The sequence below is a fragment of the Dryobates pubescens genome, chromosome 30 (genome assembly GCF_014839835.1).
Source record: "Dryobates pubescens isolate bDryPub1 chromosome 30, bDryPub1.pri, whole genome shotgun sequence".
Classification (NCBI taxonomy): domain Eukaryota; kingdom Metazoa; phylum Chordata; class Aves; order Piciformes; family Picidae; genus Dryobates; species Dryobates pubescens.
In genome coordinates, this window is record NC_071641.1 from 13464043 (window position 1) to 13484421 (window position 20379).

General features: G+C 53.9%; 1 protein-coding gene across 1 annotated transcript; it reads right to left on the minus strand.

Moving 5' to 3' along the window:
• Nucleotides 1-1061: 1061 nt before the first annotated feature.
• PLA2G12B (phospholipase A2 group XIIB) lies at nucleotides 1062-18592 on the minus strand. Its single transcript, XM_009898648.2, has 4 exons — nucleotides 18358-18592; nucleotides 10706-10794; nucleotides 6825-6990; nucleotides 1062-1246 (listed from the first exon to the last, which is right to left on the minus strand). The coding sequence occupies exons 1-4, from the start codon at nucleotides 18590-18592 to the stop codon at nucleotides 1128-1130; spliced, it is 609 nt and encodes a 202-aa protein (XP_009896950.1). The 3' UTR covers nucleotides 1062-1127.
• Nucleotides 18593-20379: the final 1787 nt, after the last annotated feature.

Consider the following 20379-nt stretch of genomic DNA (forward strand, 5'->3'; position numbering starts at 1 on the left):
CAGGCAGCACAAATGAGAACTGCCTGCCAATGTTCTGTGTAGATGAAACTCCCTACACAGCTTGACAGTCTAATCTGGGGGGCAATAAAAGCTCCCCAGAGCAGATGGAAGCCACTAACCCTGCTTTAGAAAGGCTACACTTCAGATAGCTGTGCCCCTGCCCCACAGAGGCAGCTCTGCCACCCAACAGAGAAGCATCCAGGATTGTAGACATCTCATCCAAGGCCACACTGAGCCTCCTGTGTCCCTCCTGCTGAAGGTGGAGGTGGGTACCCAGCCATTTTGGGTGAAAAAGGGTCCTGAGGGGAAAGCTTTGATGGACAACATAGGAGGGAATAATTAAACTGGTCTGGATGACACTGCAAAAGAGATTAGCCTCCTCTCCTGGGACTGTGGGAGGGTGGTGTGGTTTCCCATCTCAAAGGTGAGGGGCTTGAGTCCAAACCCTTCTGCCCAAACACGGACTGTGCCTCTACAGCAGGCACTGAGTGCTCCTCTGTGTGCAAATCCCCAGGCGTCTGGGAGTGGTTTAGGGTCCACCAAGTAGTTAAATAAACAGAGTCCTCAGGGTGTGTAATGAGAGGATGGAAAACGTCAGGGATGGGTGTGAGCAACATATTGAAAGTAAATTACCCCTCTTCAGTCTGTCCCCAGCGATGGGAAAGTGTGAGTGGTGTGTCCATGGACTGGGAATTTCAGCAGAAACCTGATGCCTTGCACTGCAAATTGGAGAGTGAAGGGGGGTCAGGGGTAGCTAATGTGTGTGTCTGAGGCAAACAAATGAGTAAAGCCTCTTGTTTGTAACCAGCACTGTGTCCTGCTTGCCTCTCCTGATCAGTCTGCAGAGAAAATTGGCATCAGATCACTCAGGCTGATGGACTTGGAGAAGGGTGGTAAGGCTGTTGAGCTGCGCCGGTGGCAGACAGCAGGCATCGCTGCCCTGTACCCACAGGCTGCCTCCCCTCCCGCAGCCCTTGGCCCAAAAGCTGTAGTCCTTGTGCCCAGGTCCCAGGTCTCCCCAGCCTGTGCAAGACCAGGGGGCTGAAGAAATGGCTGGGCTGAAGAAATGGCTGTGCTGAAGCTCGCTGTCAGAGGGGGGACGCTTGGCAGCAGGCTCCTGCTCCTCCTCACAGCTCATCTCGCTCCTCCTCGCTGCAGATGCAGGCACTCCTCTGGCTGTTCATGAAGGACCGGCAGCCCAGGGTCCAGACAGCGTTGAACACAGTGTCTGCCATGGACTCACAGGCTGCCAGGAAGGAAGAGATGATGGTGGCAGGTGAGCAACAGGCACAGCTGAGGGCTGAGGTGGAAGCTCCCTTAGCCTGAGCCCTGCACTGAGCTGTGGTGGCATACCAGGCCTTGGGGGTACTGGTGGATGAGAAGCTGGGCATGAGCCAGCAATCACAATATCACAGTATCACAGTATCACAGTAACTAAGGTTGGAAGAGACCCCAAGGATCATCAAGTCCAACCTGTTCCAACAGACCTCACAACTAGACCATGGCACCAAGTGCCACGTCCAATCTCCCCTTGAACACCTCCAGGGACGGCGACTCCACCACCTCCCTGGGCAGCACATCCCACTGACGAACGACTCACTCAGTGAAGAACTTTCTCCTCACCTCGAGTCTAAACCTCCCCTGGCACAACTTGAGACTGTGTCCCCTTGTTCTGGTGCTGGGTGCCTGGGAGAAGAGACCAACCCCCTCCTGTCTACTACCACCCTTCAGGTAGTTGTAGAGGGCAATGAGGTCACCTCTGATCCTTCTCTTCTCCAGGCTAAACAATCCCAGCTCCCTCACCTGCACCTGCAGCCCAGCAGGCCAATGGCATCCAGGGCTGCATCAAAAGCAGCTTGGCCAGCAGGTTGAGAGAGGTGATTCTACCACTCTGCTCCGGTGAGATCTCACCTGGAGTACTGTCCAGTTGTGGATCCCCCAACAGAAGGAGGACATGGGCCTGCTGGAGCCAGTCCAGAGGAGGGCCACCAAGATGATCAGAGGCCTGGAGCACCTCTCCTGCAAGGACAGGCTGAGAGAGTTGTGAATGTTCAGTGTAGAGAAATGAAGGCTCTGGGGAGACCTTATGTCTATATTTCAATACCTGAAGGGGACCTACAGGAAGGCTGGGGAGGCACTGTTTAGAAGGGCTTGGAGCAGTAGGATGAGGGGCAATGGTTTGAAACTGGAGCAGGGCAGGTTTAGGTTGGCCATTAGGAGGAAGCTCTTCACAATGAGGGTGGTGAAATACTGAAACAGGTGGCACCAGAGACATACTGGAGGCCCCATCCCTGGAGATGTTCAAGGTCAAACTTGATGGGGCCCTGAGCAATCTGCTCTAGTTGGAGATGTCCCTGCTGCATGTAGGGGGGTTGGACAAGATGAGCTTTGAAGGTCGCTTCCAACCCAGTGCCTTCTGTGATTCTCTCTTGGCTGCTGGAAGCATGGGCTGTTGTCTTCTCTCTGGGTGTGGAATCATTTCTGTAAACCCAGAGGTTCCCTCCTGCTGAACTGGGGGCTCTTTGCTCCCTCGGGTGGCACCAGTCTGGCACAAACTTCTCTTCCCCCAGTCCCTGCTCCCTTCTTGTCTCGCTCAGGGTTTTTTCCTTGATAAGGGCACTCCAAACAGCACTGTTTACCAAGCAGATTTCCCAGACCTCCACAGCAGTGTCTTTCCTGGCTCACTCTGCCCTCAGTTTTGCCTACAGTCACTGCTAACCAACTTCCACTGCTTTTGGGGATCTCTAGTGCCAGCTGCCAGCCAGCATGAGCAATCCTACTGCTGTTGCAGCAGCAGAGCCGTCCATGCAGCCTGCCTGACTGTCAACCCTTTGTCATCCCCAAAAACAAACCTAAAACTTCTTGTTGATGAATAAATAGGTTAATAACAGCTCTTTCAGGGTTTACTCACTGTCACTAAGATTATTGCTGTGTGTATAGTAGATTTAGGAGAGCCAAATCTCGGCCTCTCCGCGCAGCTCACGCTGCTGCTGCAGGAGCCTGCTCAGCTGGCAGGCGTTGGAGAGGCTCTGGTGAGTCCGTGGGAAAACCAAGGCTTTGGGTACCTGGCTCTGCTGCAGGCCACAGGAGGAGAGTGCAGCTGCTCTTCCCTGCCTGCTTTCTCTGAACTGGTGACTGGGTTAAGAGCTGGGATGATGGTGGAGGAGGACTGTGTGACAGAATCATAGAAGGGACCTTAGAGATCATCTGCTCCAACCCACCTGCCACGGCAGGGTTGCCTCTCTGACTTGGTTGCCCAAGGCCTCATCCAATATGGGCTTAAACATCTCCAAGGAGGAGGCATCCACTGCAGCACACTGAGTTATACTAGGCAGCCTGTTCTAGAGTCTCACCACCCTTGTACTGAAGAACTTCTTCCTAAGATCCAGTCTATGCCTACTCTCCCTCAGCTTAAAACCATCCCCCCTTGTCCTATCTCTAGACACCCTTACAAAAGGTCCCTCTCCAGTCTTCCTGTAGGCTCCTTTCAGGTATTGGAAGGCAGCTCTAAGGTCCCCCAGAGCCTTCTCTTCTCCAGGTTGAACCACCCCAGCTCCCTCATCCTGTCCTCACAGCAGAGGTGCTCCTGCCTTTGGATCATCCTTGTGGCCCTCTTCTAGACTAGTTCCAGCAGCTGTGTCCTGCTTCTGCTGGGGACTCTGGAACTGGACACAGTTTTGGAGGTGGGGTCTCACCAGAGCAGAGCAAAGGGGCAGAATCTCCTCTCTTGACCTCCTGATGCAGCCTGGGATACCATTTGCCTTCGGGACTGCTGACAGGAGCTATTCAGAGCAGCCCTGAGGACAGGGAGTGGCAGGTGTAGAACCAGGGCAAGAGGAGGCAGAGCCTGGGGACCAGAGGATGGCTCAGAGCTTCCTGTGTGTTAGCAGCTACCTGTGCCTCCTGCAACAACCAGGACAGAGATGCTGGAGGAATCTAGTCCTTCTTCACTCTAGGCAGAGGTGGCTTGGCTCAGCCAAGGAGTGTGGGTTCTGCTCCACCTCAGCTTCCTGAGCTCTATCAGTCTGCTTCACTGCTGCAGGCAGAAGGGGAAAAGGAGCAATCTAAAAACTTGGCAGGGGAAAATCTGAAGAGATAGGAAGAGGTTGGCTGCATGAAGACCTGCAGATAAGGGTGACCATGAAAGACTGGCTGTGCTTGACCTGCAGCACTTGTATCTCAGTCCACATGTCTGTTTTCTCTTGCTGACCTGGACAAGTCTTTCCAAACACTACACTAGAACCAATGTCAAGCAGATTTGTCCATGTGTCCTAATCAGGAAAGCAAATACTTGTTTAACTCTGCCTTGCAGTGGGGCAGGGGCAGTGGGGATGAACCCCAGGGGGCTGGCCATGCTTAGCTGAGAGAAACCCAGCAACACCACCAGTTTTGTCAGCACTTGGGAACTGGCCCTTCTCAAGGGCTCTGCCAGCTTTTCAGGCCAGAACTGCTGTAAATATCTTTTAGCTGTCGCAGTGTCACCAGCTGAAGGGAAGGTCCTGTCTTATCTCTGCCTGCTCTGTGTTACTGCCACACAGCCCATCTGCAAGAGATCAATACCAGCCTCAGAGAGGATGGGGATGCTCTAAGTGGCCTCAGGAAGAGCAGCCTGGAAGAAGCTTTCCTGCTGTGGCTGACTTCTGGAAACAGCAAGGAAAATATTTTCCCCTCCTCACACGGAGCAGAGGTGCTTGGTGTTAGCACAGAGGATCAAGAGGCTGGCTTGGGCTGTCACATGTGTAGCCTTCACAGAGACAGGAGCATCTGAGGCAAGTGGGGGTGTTTAGTCTGGAGAAAAGGAGGCTGAGGGGGTGGATTTTCTCACTCTGTACAACTCCCTGAGAGGGGCTTGGAGCCAGGTGGGTGTTAGTCTCTTCCCACATGTAACAAGTGATAGGTCAAGAGGAAACGGCCTCCAGTAGCACCAGGGGAGGTTTAGGCTGGACATTAGGAGACATTTCTTCCCTGAAGGGAGTTGTCAAGCCCTGGATCAGGCTGCCCAGGGCAATGGTGGAGCCCACATCCCCAGAAGGGTTTCAAAGTTGTGCAGAAGTGGCACTGAGGGGCATGGTTTGGTGGTATCCCAGCAGCGCCAGGTGGATGGTTGGAGCTGATGATCTAAAAGGTCTCTACCAAGCAGCCCAGGTCTGGGATTCTAAAAGCAGCCTTTACCAAGAAGCTTTTCTCACAACTGCAGGCAGAGGATTGGGAAATTAAGCAAAGCCAGGGTGACTCTTGAGTTGCTGAGACAGCACTAGAACTTTGTTAGCATGGAGGCTTCTGAGCAATCCAGACCTTCCCACAAGGGCTCAGCCACCACCCACATCCTGCTGTGTCCCTGCTGCCATTGTTATCTCTTATCTGTGAGCCAGATCCTGGAGAGCTTCTGTCCTTGGCTCTCCCAGTTTGTTGGCCCTTGGCCATGTAGAGGTTTCAGTGTGTGGCCCTGGAAGGCTTTTTGTTCCCCTGTGAAGGTGTTTGAACTCTGAGGGAGGATGTCCAAGGCTTGAAGGAACTGCTTTCTAGGGGGGTTGTGCTGTTTGTGGTTTTATTGCTTTCCATAAGTGCTTTGTAATGTTTTTCAAATGTAAATTATTGTAGGTCTCTGGTCTGGGGACAGAAGTGCAGGGGGCAGGTGGAGGGGGCCGGTGGAGGGGGCAGGTGGAGGGGGCAGGTCTGCCTTCTGACTGCTCTCTGACCCATCTGCAACAAGGTCAGGAGGGCTGTGCCGCTCCCTGCTGCAGAGCATTGCTTCTCTGGGCAGGGATGATCTGGACAAGGGCATTGAGTTTGCAGGTGACACCAAGCTGGGGGCAGGAGTTGATCTGTTAGAGGGCAGGAGAGCTCTGCAGAGGGACCTTGCCAGGCTGCACAGATGGGCAGAGTCCAAGGGCAGGAGATTGAACACATCCAAGTGCTGGGTTCTACACATTGGCCACAGCAACCCCAGGCAGTGCTACAGGCTGGGGTCAGAGTGGCTGAGAGCAGCCAGGCAGAGAGGGACCTGGGGGTGCTGGTTGATAGTAGGCTGAACATGAGCCAGCAGTGTGCCCAGGGGGCCAAGAAGGCCAATGGCATCCTGGCCTGCATCAGGAGCAGTGTGGCCAGCAGGAGCAGGGAAGTCCTTGTGCCCTGTGCTCAGCACTGGTTAGGCCACACCTTGAGTCCTGTGTCCAGTTCTGGGCCCCTCAGGTTAGGAAAGAGGTTGAGCTGCTGGAAGGTGTCCAGAGAAGGGCAACAAAGCTGGGGAGGGGTCTGGAGCACAGCCCTGGGAGGAGAGGCTGAGGGAGCTGGGGTTGCTTAGCCTGCAGAAGAGGAGGCTCAGGGGAGACCTTCTTGCTCTCTCCAACTCCTTGAAGGGAGGTTGTAGACAGGCAGACTTTGGTCTCTTCTCCCAGGCACCCAGCACCAGAGCAAGAGGCCAGAGTCTCAAGCTGTGGCAGGGGAGGTTTAGGCTGGAGGTGAGGAAGAAGTTCTTCCCAGCAAGAGAGATTGGCCATTGGGATGTGCTGCCCAGGGAGGTGGTGGAGTCCCCATCCCTGGAGATATTTAGGAAGAGCCTGGATGGGGTGCTTGGTGCCATGGTTTAGTTGATCAGATGGTGTTGGGTGAGAGGTTGGACTGGATGATCTCAAAGCTCTTTTCCAGCCTGGCCATTTCTATTTCTATTTCTATTTCTATTTCTATTTCTATTTCTATTTCTATTTCTATTTCTATTTCTATTTCTATTTCTATATTTCTATTTCTAAGGGCTCCCTGCCCACACCCTGCCCTCCCTGCCATGGTTTGTTCCCTCCTCAGGGGCTGCCAGCCTGGAAGCCTACCTTCCACCTTGGAGACAAACCCGAGGCTGCGCTTGAGGTCGGAGCAGATGGAGTGGAGGCACCAGCGGAACTTGGCGTCGCAGCGGTACTTGTTGGCCCCGCAGGTGTCGTAACAGATGTCCAGCTGGTTGCAGCACTTGGTCATGGCAGGGATGCCCAAATCTAACTGGGAAAAGACAGAAAAGAAGCGTCCCTTGGCTGCCTCCTGGCCTGGAACTCTAACAGCTGGCACTGAGTGAGGTGTTGCAGAGCCCAGCTGCCTCCTTTTCTAGAAGCGACCCCTGACAGCTGGGGCAGCAGGAGGGATTGCATGGCTCTCCCTCACCAGCTGAAGAAATGCAGTGTGGACCACATTGCCCTCTCTCTCCTCTGTCTGACAGCTGGGGCAGCAGGAGGGACTGCATGGCTCTCCCTTACCAGCTGAAGAAATGCAGTGTGGACCACATTGCCCTCTCTCTCCTCTGTCTGACAGCTGGGGCAGCAGGAGGGATTGCATGGCTCTCCCTCACCAGCTGAAGAAATGCAGTGTGGACCACATTGCCCTCTCTCTCCTCTGTCTGACAGCTGGGGCAGCAGGAGGGATTGCATGGCTCTCCCTCACCAGCTGAAGAAATGCAGTGTGGACCACATTGCCCTCTCTCTCCTCTGTCTGACAGCTGGGGCAGCAGGAGGGATTGCATGGCTCTCCCTCACCAGCTGAAGAAATGCAGTGTGGACCACATTGCCCTCTCTCTCCTCTGTCTGACAGCTGGGGCAGCAGGAGGGACTGCATGGCTCTCCCTCACCAGCTGAAGAAATGCAGTGTGGACCACATTGCCCTCTCTCTCCTCTGTCTGCCTCTGGTAGAGAGGTGGGAAACCCTTCCTCCAAAGCCTTTTGCTAGTTCTAATTTGTCAAAGCTGATTGGAGAGCTTCCTGTCCTTGCCAGCAGTGGCAAAAGCCCCTTTTCACTTTCTCCTTTTCCCCCAGCCTTGCCAGGTCCTGCCTCTTGCCCTAATCCATCTGCTATAGCAGTGTTGTGAATGCCTGGTTTCTCAAGCATGCCCTTGTCAGGCCAGTAAGTACAGCTTGGGCCAGGGGAGTCGTTCTTGCTTGGAGGTAAACAGCAAGTGTAGCTAATGACCATGATGGGGAGGATGGGGCAGGAGGCCTGTCTTCTGGAGAGACTGGACCCATTAGCTTGTTATAAATTCTTTCCCTTTTTGGCCTTGCTCATGTAATATTCAGGAGATGAATTGTGTCTCCACCACCACCTGCATAAAGAGGAGGCCCCACAGGAATGTCCACAGGGTTTGCAAAGAAATGTGGTTCAAGGGACTCATCTAACATGAAAAATGGGCTGTAAAGGAGAGGGGGGTTCAGAGCAAGGACCTGACTAATGGCTACAGACCTCATGGGCAGTGGTAATGCCTGAGCTAAATGGGAATTCCTGCTTTTAGTGCCCCCTGGGAGTGCTTTTCCTGGTGGTTCCAGTATAAATTCATCAATTGCCTTTAAAATAACAAGTGGTGCAGCTCTAAAGCCCTCAGGCTGGTTTCAGAGCTTGCAGAAGTAAAAGGCATGGGAGGGGGCAAAGGGCCAGGTGTGGAGAATGCCTCCAAGCATTGCTGTTTGCACACTGTCACCGAGCTGGCCCAGCACTAAATGTGTTCCCTGTCCTGTCCCGAGGGCAGGGGATCACAGGATGTTAGGGCTTGGAAGGGCCCTCTGGAGATCATCGACTCCAAACCCCTGCCAGAGCAGGACCACAGACTCTAGTGCAGGTTGCACAGGAACACACCCAGATGGGGCTGGAAAGGCTCCAGAGAAGAAGACTTCACAACCTCCCTGGGCAGCCTGCTCCAGGGCTCTGTGACCCTCACAGTGCAGAAGTTCCTCCTCATGGTGAGGTGGAACCTCCTGTGCTGCAGTTTCTATCCATTGCCCCTAGTCCTGTCACAGGGTGCAGCTGAGCAGAGCCTGTCCCTTCCTTCTTGACACCCAGCACTCAGATATTTATAGATATTCATTAGATCCCCTCTCAGCCTTCTGCTCCAGATTGGTCAGGACCCTGATAAAAATGCATTTCTGCCCACTGGTGCTCTGCTTGGCCAGGGACCCCTTTTTCTTGTTCTGTGTTACTGCCACCAGCATTGAGACCTTCCTGCCTCCCTGACTGACAGTGAGCTAGGCAGTGCTCAGACTGCAACAACAGAGGGTGATAGTAAAATGCAATGGGGTTTGTTTTCTGCATGAGTTAGAGGTGAGAAATGCAATTCTGAATACATTGCAGGAGAATGGAGAATCATTTCAGAGGGTTGACTGTGACAGGGAATCCTGGAATCACTGAATCATAGAATCACTGAATCATAGAATCACTGAATCATAGAATCACTGAATCACAGAATGGTTTGGGTTGGGAGGGACCTCCAGGGCTCATCCAGTCCAACCCCTTCTGCAGTCAGCAGGGAGAGGTCTGGAGCACAGCCCTGTGAGGAGAGGCTGAGGGAGCTGGGGTTGCTCAGCCTGGAGAAGAGGAGGCTCAGGGGAGACCTTATTGCTCTCTACAACTACCTGAAGGGAGGTTGTAGCCAGGTGGGGGTTGGTCTCTTCTCCCAGGCAACCAGCACCAGAACAAGAGGACACAGCCTCAAGCTGTGCCAGGGGAAGTTTAGGCTGGAGGTGAGGAGAAAGTTCTTCCCAGAAAGAGAGATTGGCCATTGGGATGTGCTGCCCAGGGAGGTGGTGGAGTCTCCATCCCTGGAGGTGTTCAAAACAGGCTTGGATGTGGCCCTTGGAGCCATGGTTTGGTTGTCAGGAGGTGTTAGGTATTAGATAATAGGTTGGACTTGATGATCTCTGAGGTCTTTTCCAACCTGGCTGATTCTATGCTTCTATGATTCTGATGTGTTGCCCTGCTTGCCATGGGCATGCAGCCATAGCCTCTGCCAGTCCAAGCTTGTCCTGTGATACCACACCAGGGAGATTTCTGCCCTGTTTCAGAGCTCTGGCTTCGGAGAAGCCATCACACAGCAGCTGCTTGGGGCAGCCTAAGCCTTTTCCCTTCCTAGTATGGAAGAGAAAATGGCTGGGAAGGGCTTTGGTCAGATGGGACAGGCATGGATGGGGTCAGGGTCCTGCCAGCAGAAGTTCTGAGCGTGGCACTGCACCCCCAGTGAGAGGGTTACCTGCTGCTCTAGTCCTGCACTGGGAAAGCTTCCTTTGGTGGCTCTGGGTTTATTCAGAAGAGGCCATAGGAAAACTGGGGGCCAGGCACCACCCAAGGTGTCCAGCTGGGCAAATATTTGGCATGCAGAAAATGTGGTTTGGTTCTCCCTCATCAATTTTGTCTTTGGTTTGGGGAAGTTTCTCTACTTTTTTTTCCTCATTTTTCCCTATTTTCAGCTTCTCTCACAGTCACTTCCTGTGTGATAGCTACTCTAAAATCCTCTCTTCAGATGAAGAGAGATTTTTCCTGGCTGAAATGGAGGCTGGGGGGGAGACACTCTCACTCTTGACAACTCCCTGAAAGGAGGTTGTAGTGAGGCAGGCATTGATCTCCCTAGTTAGACACGATAGGATGAGAGGAAGTGGCCTTGGGTTGCACCAGGGGAGGTTTAAGTTGGGTAGTAGGAGAAACTTCTTCCTTGCAAGGGTTCTCAAACACTGGTACAGGCTCCCCAGGGAGGTGGTTGAATCCCCATCCCTGGGGGTGTCAAAGAGAGATGTGGTGCTGGGGGACATGGGTTAGCACCAGACCTGGTAGTGTTGGAAAGCAGTTGGGCTGGATGACCTTAAAGGGCTTTTCCAAGCAAACCCACTCTCTGATTCGGTAGCAGCTTTAGGTGTTTCCTGTGCTGAGGCTGGGGTCAGCTGGCAGTGGGGGAGGGGACAGTACATACACTTCCAGGTACCTTGAGCCCCAGAAAATTTGAGCTACAGCCGTTGGGTTCTTGGGGCTTGTAGTGAGGTCGTGGCATCGGAGCCTTCCCTGAGGAAGAAAGGAAGAATGTTAGGAAAGCAAATCCTCCTGGGAGTAGTAGCAAAAAGCAAAGAATGACAGGCAGCTCCCCTTTGGCCTGCATCCCCAAACATTTGCTTCTCTTCCAGGAGATGCAGGGAGTGAGGGACGGGTACTAGAGCGGGCTGTGAGACACCGACTCTTCTCTCGGCCCAGTCCTGCCAAGGCTCTACAGCCTGGCCTAGCTGGCACCTTCTCTGGCTTGGCTGCTGGAGCACTGTGGTGTGTGTGAGCAGTGTCTCCAGTGGCCCTCAAATGTGTAAGCTGGGATGAGGCTCGTCCCTGTGCCTGGGGCTCTCCCTAGCCCTTACAGATGGGCAAGTCCCTCTCTGCAGTGTGGGGTTTTGCAGGTGATCCTGCTTTGGCAGGAGGGGTTGAGCTCAATGATCTCTGGAGGTCCCTTCCAACCTCTAATGTTCTATGTGCCATGCCTCGCACTTCCCACAGCTCCTCACTTTTTCACAGGCTTCTTGAGAGCTCTAACCAGCTGGGGGTTTAACTCCTCCAAGAAACTACTAGCTTAGTAAAGGGCTTTCTTCCCACCCTCAGTTCATTCTTGGAGTTTTGCTGTGCTGTGGGTTTCCACAGAGTTGTGCTAGACCTTTCATGCCTCATCTTGGTCCATTTTCTACATGTAGCAATGCACTGTCATGTTTTCATTCCTTTATCTCTGCCCTCCCTTGGTTTGCTTCTTAACATGCCTAGAGGAGCAAGGCTTTGCTCTGTGAATCATTTACCCAGTGTAGAAAGAGCCCAGCAGGCAATGGGCTGAGTAGCTTCAGCAGTGATGGAGGCTGTTTGCTTTGCTTTGAAGGTGTGCCAGCCCTCCTGCCTGCCTGCCAGCCCATCCTGGGGCTGGCTGTGTGGCTGACAGAGGCTCAGGGTGTCAGGGGTGGGCATCTAGGGCTGGGGTGAAAACTGTCCATGTGTCCAGGTGCTGAAGCATGTCCAGAGAAGGGCAGCAAAGCTGCTGAAGGGTTTAGGGCAACTGTCTGGTGAAGGGCAGCTGAGGGAACTGAGGTTGTTTACTCTGGAGTAAAGGAGACTGAGGGGAGACCATCTTTGCCCTCTACAGCTCCCTGAAAGCAGGTTGGGGCCAGGTGGGGGTTGGTCTCTTCTCCCACATAACAAGTGATAGGACAAGAGCAAACAGCTTCAACCAGCAGCAGGGGAGGTTTAGGCTGGGCATGAGGAGAAGTTTCTTTCCCAAGAAGGTTGTGAAGCCCTGGACCAGGCTGCCCAGGGCAGTGGTGGAGTCCCCATCCCTGCAGGGATTGAAAAGCTCTGCAGATGTGGTGCTGAGGGACATGGTTTAGTGGTGACCTGATAGTGCTGGGTTAATGTTTGGACTGGATGATTCTAAAGGTCTCTTCCTACTGACACAATTCTATGAAAGGAGATCTTGTCTGTTCCCTGACCTGCCTCACTCTCTTTCTCTTACCCCTACTTCAAGCCCCATCTCCACCTAACCTAACACCTTTTGCTGGGGGAGAACAAGCCACCATCTCCATCTAAACTAACACCTCCTATTGGGGAAGGATAAGCCAGCAGGCTCCTTCAGTGCCTTGACCCCACTGTGCAAGGAACTTGTTTATGGGAGGGGATTGTTCCCCTGAGAAGCTGTGGAGCCCACCTCTCCAGGAGGCAGGTTTCTCTGGGCTGCTCCTTGACGTGTGTTCGGTGCTTGTTCTCTTTCTGTCCCAGCTGGGTTTATAAAAGGGGGATCCCAAAAGCAGAGTGAGGTGCTAAAACAAGACATTTGAACCCTGCTTGGGAAAGCTTTGTCAGCTCTGTGAGTGCTCCAACACAAACATCTCTGAGCTGAGCCCTCTGGAAGTCCATCGCCTCCCAGCTTCTGCTTCCCTGAGCACCGCCAGAGAATTTATAGCAGCAGAGGACAGATCTCATTTCACCCTGCAGGCAGGGCTGGGCTCTTCTGAACTCCATTTCCACTATTTTCTCCTTGTCAGCACTGGAAATCAATTAAGAAGCTCCCCTCCTTTTTTTCTGTCCAGGTGCCTGAAATACCAGTAGTTCCTACAGCCATCACTCCGTGCTGCGCTCGAGAAGCTCTCCAAGCGAGATGCTGCTGAAGGTCTTGGGTAGGAATGTTCCCAGCACCTTCTAAATGAAAAGTTGTCAGAGTGGCTTTGTCTGAACAGCAGCTTTGCAACAAATAAACAACACACTGAAGTCCTGCCCTGTCCTGTCCTGTCCTGTGAGACACCAGCAATGGCCAGCTTTCTCCTGCCCTGCAGAAATGCAGTGTGCACCAAGGATTTAGTGGTCTGCAAGCCAAGCTAAAGCTCTCTGGCTGATGCTAGCACCAGCTGATGGCTTTGTGTGGGAGGGTGTCTCTCAGGACGATAGTTGCTGTTGTCTTTGTACCTTTTTGGCCCCTTTTCACAGAATTCCAGTGTTGTAGGGGTTAGAAGGGACCTCTGGAGATCATCCAGTCCAATCCCCCTGCTAAAGCAGGGTCACCCACAGCAGGTTGCCCAGGATCATAGTGTTCAGATGGGTTTGGAAACTCTCCAGAGAAGGAGGCTCCACCACCAGGGCTCTGGCACCCTTGCAGCAAAGAATTTTTAGCTCCTGTTCAGCTGAAACCTCCTGGGTTCCAGTTTGTTCCCATTGCCCCTTGTACTGTCACTGGGCACTGCTGAGAAGTGTCTGGCCCCATCCTCTTGCCCCCCACTCTTGATCTGTTAGTCAGAACCCCTCTCAGGCTGCTCTTTTCCAGCCTGAACAGCCCCAGGTCTCTCAGCCTTTCCTCCTCACAAAGACTCTCCAGGCCCCTCAGCATCTTTGTAGCCTCCACTGGCCTCTCTCCACTTGTTCCCTGTCTCTCTTGAACTGGGGAGCCCAGAACTAGGCAGAGTCTTCCACATGTGGCCTCACTAGAGCAAATATAAGAGAGAGAAGAACCTCCCTCAGCCTTTAGAATAGATCAAATCTGCTTTGTGCTCCAGGTATAATTTTCTAGTGCAGGAAGCAGAATTTTGAGCAGGTAGAGCTGAGTTTGATGGTAGACAAAGAGCACAAATCAGTTGGCTGCAGCACCCCACTGTTATGGGGATTATATCTGCAGCAAAACAAGGCTCAAGCCTGTTGAGCTGACAGCAGCTTGCACATTGCACTGTTTGGTGGTTGTGTCGTTGAGAGAAGCAATTACATCTGTGTGGGGGCTGAATCTATCACCTAAGGCTCTTGAGCAGTCTCAGGAGACGAGGGCTGCACCCAGGTCTTGGTGCAATTCACTGCCTCCCTGCTCATGTTGAAAGGGATGAGAATTGGGACTCAGAATTCAAATGGTCCTGAACTGAGGTAGGAGGCAGAGGCAAGCTCAAAATCCAGGACTGATTTTGCAGTATGAGGTCAAAATTTCATGGCTGGCTTGTAACATGGACTGTGAATTATGTTCCTGCAGCACACTGTCAGTTCATGGGATAAGGTGGCAAGGCTTGATTGGAGATAGGGAGATGAGAGATGGTTTCCAGAGAAAACCTTCCCTTAAGCTGAACTTACAGCTTCTATAATGCCTTAGGGGACTTGAGCATCTTCCCTATGAAGAGAGACTGAGAGCCCTGGGGCTGTTTAGTCCTGAGAAGAGAAGGCTGAGAGGGAATCTGATCCGTGTCCATAAATACCTGAGGGGTGGGTGTCTAGTGGAGGGGGCCAAGCTCTTTTGGGTGGTGCACAGTGATAAGCTAAGGGACAATGGATGCAAACTGGAACACAGAAGGTTTCAGCTCAACATGAGGAGAAACTTCTTCACAGTGAGGGTGCCAGAGCCCTGGAGCAGGCTGCCCAGGGGGGTCGTGGAGTCTCCTTCCCTGGAGACTTTCAAACCCCGCCTGGATGCATTGCTGTGTGGCCTGCCCTGGGTGACCCTGCTTTTGGCAGAGGGGTTGGGCTTGATGATCTCTGGAGCTCCCTTCCAACCTCTAACATTCTGTGTTTAGAAAGCTGTCTTGAGGGGGAAATAAAACCAGTCCTCACATGAGAATTGTAGTGATGGACAAAAGGCTTAACTGCCTTCAAGAGGAGCCCTGGTAGGAAGCCTTCTCCCCTCCGCTCTGAAAAACAAAGCTTAATCATTCGTTAAGTGCCCCTTTGTGAACTCTTTCTCAGCCAGATAAAGTCCAAGACACCACAGCTAACCTCTCTCCCACATCTTGTTTCCTAGCTAACAGGAACCCCAAAGCAAAGCAGAACTAAGAGGTGTGCTTGACTGCCTGAGCATCGACCCAGGGCTTTTGTTCTGTTGCTTTCTCATTCTTACAGGCACATCTCTGATGGGAGACGGGGCTTGGTGGGTGACACTGCCTGCTCGCTAGCTGTGCTTCACCAGGGGCCTGTTGTGCTTTGTCCGTTTGCATTGCTGGGGAGAGACACCAGAAGGCAGCTGCAGGCACAGCAGGGACCTGCCCAGCAGCACGCCGAGGAGCTGCACTGATGTGTGGAAGCAAAGCCTTGCTGAAGAAGCCTCTTCTTGGTCCACTTCAGGGCACTGCCTTGGTGGCCTGGCTTTAGAAGTTGAGTTTCTAATGGGAAGTGAGTTTCCCTGATGCATTTTAATCTCTCCGGGCTGTTGTAGCTGTGCCAAGAGACTGGAAACCAGCCAGCTGGCTGGAGCAGCTGCCGGTGGTGCAGGAGGTCTCAGGCACCGCAGTGCTGGCGCTGCTGGCAGGGGGAAGTGAATGTGCATCTGGATGAATAGATGCTCTCGGGGGGCTCTGCTGTTTTGAGTGGTCCATTGTTATTTCTCTGCCCTGGGCAAGCAGGCTTTGAGCAGACACTACCCGTGCTTACCACAACCCTTTACTGCTGCTTGGAGGGCCTGGCTTTGAAGGCTCTTTTCCCACAGCCTGGCTGTGCCTCCTCATCATAAGCCCCTCAGGCTGTAAAGTAAACCATTGAAGCTCTGCCTGGGCAGGCAGCTGAAGGAAGCTATCAGGGGATTTATTCCCGGTTCAAGCTGTTTGCCCCCCAAGATACTCAAGAGGGATTTTGTAAGGGGATGTTTGCCAGCAAGTGCCAGAGCAACCCTCCTGTCCTGCTTTAAGGGAGTAATCCATCAAGTTGTTTGTTTTCAGACCTTGCTACCTCCTGAGGAATCAAGAGGACAGCCTTACAGCCAGGACAGCCAAGTGCTGCGTGCTCAGCTGAAGATGGATGGGGCAATCACAGGTGAGTCCTGACCTTTATTGTGGCAAAATAAGCTATTATTGGCGTCTCTTGGCTGAATGGCAAGAAAGTAGAAAGCATTATTTTTGTTTGTGCCTGGGGAAAAGGCAATCAGTCCCTGATTCAGCAGAAAGATGGGAAAGATGGTGCTTATGCCTCTGGGTCTTACTGGTTCGAGACTGTCCCTCCATCCCCTCCACTTTGCAGTGTCTGTGCTAGTGACCAGCACAGACAAATGGTCCTGGAAGGGTCCAGGAAGACCCTTGGAGGCACAGGAGCAGCGTTTCAATAGTTTCCTCCTTCAGCCAGTGATTGATGAGGTGTTCAGCAGAGGACAAGAGCAGAGCTCACACTGTGCTTGTTTGCTTTCTTTGCCAGGTACAACATTTCCCCAGTAAGAGGCAAGATGCTCTCAGGGAGCAGGCAGGGTTTGCACCTCTCCATGGAGATGCTCCTTCCCCTGCCCAGAGCATGGGGACCAGGACAAGGAGAGTTCCAGCCTCGGGATGTGCCCAAGAGAGGTAATTCCTTCAGGACTGGGTGAGTCACCCTGAGGTGAACTTGTGTCAGCCTTCTCAAGCCTTGCTTCAGGCAGGCTGCAGTCCCAGCCAGGTTATGCTCACCACCAGGGTTTTTATTAAGAAGGGCAAGTCCCTTTCTGCTCTGAACTTGGATCATGGTGTGGACCCAAAAGAAGGTTGTCACACTTGGTGTGAGGCTGCCACACCATGGGCCTGGGGACAGGCTGCCTCATGGGCAGATGGCCTCATCCTGTGTGCTGTGGTGTGCATGGGGGCTTCCTCCTGTCACCAGTGGGCCCCATGAAACATCTGTGGCCCTCCTGAGCTGCTGAGGAGTGCTGTGGGGCCCCAGGCTGAGTACCATGGCCACTGTGGGACTGAGGTCATGGGCTGAGACATTGAGGTCTTCCTACAGGTCTGTGGGGCTGAGGTGCTTGGCTTGGTGCTCTCTCTTTGCTGTTAGCATGGGGCCTGAGAAGCAGAGCTGTTAGGAGCAGGAGGGCAGATATATGCACATTAGTTAAACCCAAATCAAACCCAACAACTTTAAGGCTGATTTTAAACTTTCCTCGTGTCCCCTTTGGCTGAAGGTGACCTATCTGCACTCACCCTCACCGGGAGCTCAGGTCCCAGCACTGGCAGCATCTTTCTCCCAGCACACTCACTGCTGGCCTAGGAGGTGCTTCCCTTCTGGGTGGCATTCCAGACAGCCCTGTGCAGGCTGGAGAGGCACAGCATGAAACTCACATTCTGGAAGAAGTGGGATGCCTGTGGACTGAAGCTGCGTTGGAGGGGTCTCTCCAAGGTCTGGAGCCTGTCTCTGAAAACCAGTGCTTAGGGAAGGAGAGGGGCTGGCATCACCCCACAGCCAGCTGGTCCAGGTGGGGGATGTGGGATGAAGCTGGAAAGAAAGGGCTGGTGCACAGGTGTGGATGAGCAGGCTGAGGTGACAGAGGGCAGTTACGCTGTGGGGACAGTTGTAAGGAGGCTGGGGAGAGGGCTGTTCCCAAATGGGTTGTTTTTGCACTGCTGATGGTCTGTGCCTCCCCCTGCCCAATGCCCCACAGTCCTGCTCCATAGGACCTGCCCCACTGCCCCACAGTCCTGCTCCATAGGACCTGCCCCACTGCACCGCTGCGTTCTGGGTGCCCTGCCCTGCCTGCTGTCCTGCTCTCCCCGAGATGTCACCCCCTTTGTCCTGCCCCCAGGACAAACCAAGCTCTTCTTTCTGGGCAAATCACTACAGGCCAAGGCAGGCAGCAGCTGCCTCATTCCACCTTGGGTACTAAAGGTTCCATTGTGGTGACAGCACCTCTGGTTCACCTCCCTGCTCTCCCCCCTTCTCCAGCCCAGGTTATTGGCCAACACAACTGCTCCGAAGGTTGCTGAGATTAGAGCTGCTGGCAGTGCTAACAACCCCTTCTGAGTCAGGGCTGTACAGGCTGCTTGTCCTCCCTGCCAGAGCCTCCCTGCCTGCCCTGGTCCTTCTCTCCTGGGGTCTGCTGGGCAGCCTGGGTACCTACATGTCTTCCCTGTAAGACCTGCGTCCTGTCCTCACAGCCTCTTGCACTCTGCACAGCAGCTTCAAGATCAGGCTGTTCTTGGTGAGAGGGAAAGACAAGGGTTCAGTGTCTGCACTGGCACTAGCAGCAAAGTGACGCTGCAGAGGCTTTTCTCTGCTGACCATGGCAGCAGTCACGTCTTGGACAGGAGCTGGCTGTGGGCGTGGGGGAGGAGAGTGCCGCGAGCGTCCACACGAGAGGGAAAGAGGGAGGAGGACAGAGCAAGGAGCGCGGGGGCAGCAGGAGTGAGGGTCACTTACCATACCGACACCTGTACTGGCAAACACCATTTTTCCCCCCAAGCAGTTCCAGGAAGGAGTCAAAGTAGCTGTTCACTGCTTCGAAGCTGTCCCGGATGGTGCCGATGCCCCACTCCGGGTAGGAGGCCGTGGCCTGGGCAGCTCGGTGGCCGCTGCTCTCCTGACCGCTCTCCTCGGAGCATCGCCCCGAGCCCAGCGTCAGGCACACAACTGCTGCCTGGAGGAGCAGCCACATGCTGCAGCCCGGCCCCAGGCCCCGCAGCCCTGCTCCAGGGAGGAGTGGGAGCGAGCTGCTGCGTGTAGGAGGCAGGTAGGGAAGCACCCCCACCCCCCACTCCCCTGGACTTTACACACTGCTGAGGGAGCCAGCATGAGGTCACCACAGTCAGAGTGCAAAGTGCACCGTGGAGGCTTCAGCCACATTCATCTTGCACAGCAGCAGGAGGGTTTGTTTCACAATCCCCCTGGAACAGGCTCAGTGCCTGCAGCACCATGGCTTCAGCTTCCTCCAAAAGGGACCCGGGCTGCTGAGTGGGGGTCTGTCTGCCCATGCTGTGCAGCACATGGAAGACCCTCTACCTGCCCCACCAAAGCAGGGGCTGTCCAACTCTCCCCAGCCAGCTGGGAAATGCAGACTATCCCTTTGTTTCTGCTGCTCAGACTGTTAAGGAGCACCCCTCAGCTTTTTCCCAGGCCTTTAGGGCACACCATAGGGTGGGACAAGACATCCATCCAGCCTTGCTGCTGCGGGGAATTGCTCCTAGCAAAAGCTGTGGGACAGTTGTCCTGTGAAGAGGCTTCCCATGCCTGCATGCTCAGAGCAGGGTGCCTCACAGGGCAGAAAGGGGGGGCAGAGATCCCCATGTCCTGCTCTGCTGTGGCTAGAGGGTGCTGTTGGGCCTTGCAGAGGTTGGTCCAGCAGCTAGGAGTAGTTCAGGCTTAGAAACACTGCATTGAGAGCCATCCTTTGGCATGTCCCCTCCAGTTATAGGACCCATGATGTAGATGAGTGTTTGCCATTGGTGGGACTCCTGAGGGCTGATGTTAGGTGCTGGTTACAGCTTTTGCTTAATGCCAGAGCTGCTGAATGAAACATGGTGGCCCAGAGGGAGGAAGGGCTGGCACTGAAACCCATCAGGTAACAAGCCTGGGGGGCAGCTGCTGGTCTGGCTCTGGGGTGGGACTGGTCAGGACCTGGGGGCCTGCACAGCTGGTAGAGGTTTCAAAGGAGAAGAAAGCAACCAAATAAACACCAAAAGACAGTGCAAACCATTGCCAAAGAGCAGGGAGGGGGAGGCTCCATCTGTCAAGTGGAGACTCTCCAGAGGGCAAGGAGGAGACAGGCAGGGGGGCTTTCAAATCTGTGACAAGCAAAGGTGCCAAACGGTGACATCCCAGGAGGCTCAGCCCCTTCTGCAGTGCCAGAGCCACCCAGCACCTGCCTGCCTGCGACCTTCTGCGTAAGGCTGTGTGTTATGTGCTCCAGACAGGAGATAAGGAGGAGGGACCACAGCCAAGTCCTGGTTTCTCAGACAGGTAAGCCAGAGAAGTGGGGCAGTAGAGCAAACGAGCTGGTCAGTCCCTTTGCTATGAAATGGTGTGGAGCTGGAGCCAGCTGCTGCTGCTCTCTTCTTCCATCTGTTCTGGTGCCCACTGCTGATAGCATTCACGCTGAGTGCACCCTTAGAAGGGGGCCTGGGGCTCCCTCAAGCCATCATCAGAGGTGTTTTGGTTGTACAGCCACATCTGATGCTTGTGTGGTGCCTCCCTGAAGGCTGCTGCGTAGCTGGAGCTGCACAACGCTGTCCCAGCTGGTGGGGAGAAGCTTGCCTAAGTTACTGGACTGAAGGGACATGCAAGGTGTGCAAGATGTCCCAAGGGAACCTCAAAGCAGCTTTGTCTTTTGGGAGCTGAACCCAAGGAGAGAGGCAGGGAGCTTTGGGAAAGGAGGCTGGCAGTGCCCAAGCTGCAGACAAGGGCAGGGTGGGGAGCACTGTAGTGCCTGGTGAGGAAGTAGGGTGA

What these genes read in the sequence shown, in the direction of transcription:
- PLA2G12B (XM_009898648.2), bottom strand. Translation starts at nt 18,592, where the DNA reads ATGTGGCTGCTCCTCCAGGCAGCAGTTGTGTGCCTGACGCTGGGCTCG. An exon ending in CCAGTACAGGTGTCGGTATG is followed by an intron (nt 10,795 to 18,357) that starts GTAAGTGACCCT and finishes TTTCTTCCTCAG; the next exon opens with GGAAGGCTCCGATGCCACGA. An exon ending in GGCTCAAGGTACCTGGAAGT is followed by an intron (nt 6,991 to 10,705) that starts GTATGTACTGTC and finishes GTCTTTTCCCAG; the next exon opens with TTAGATTTGGGCATCCCTGC.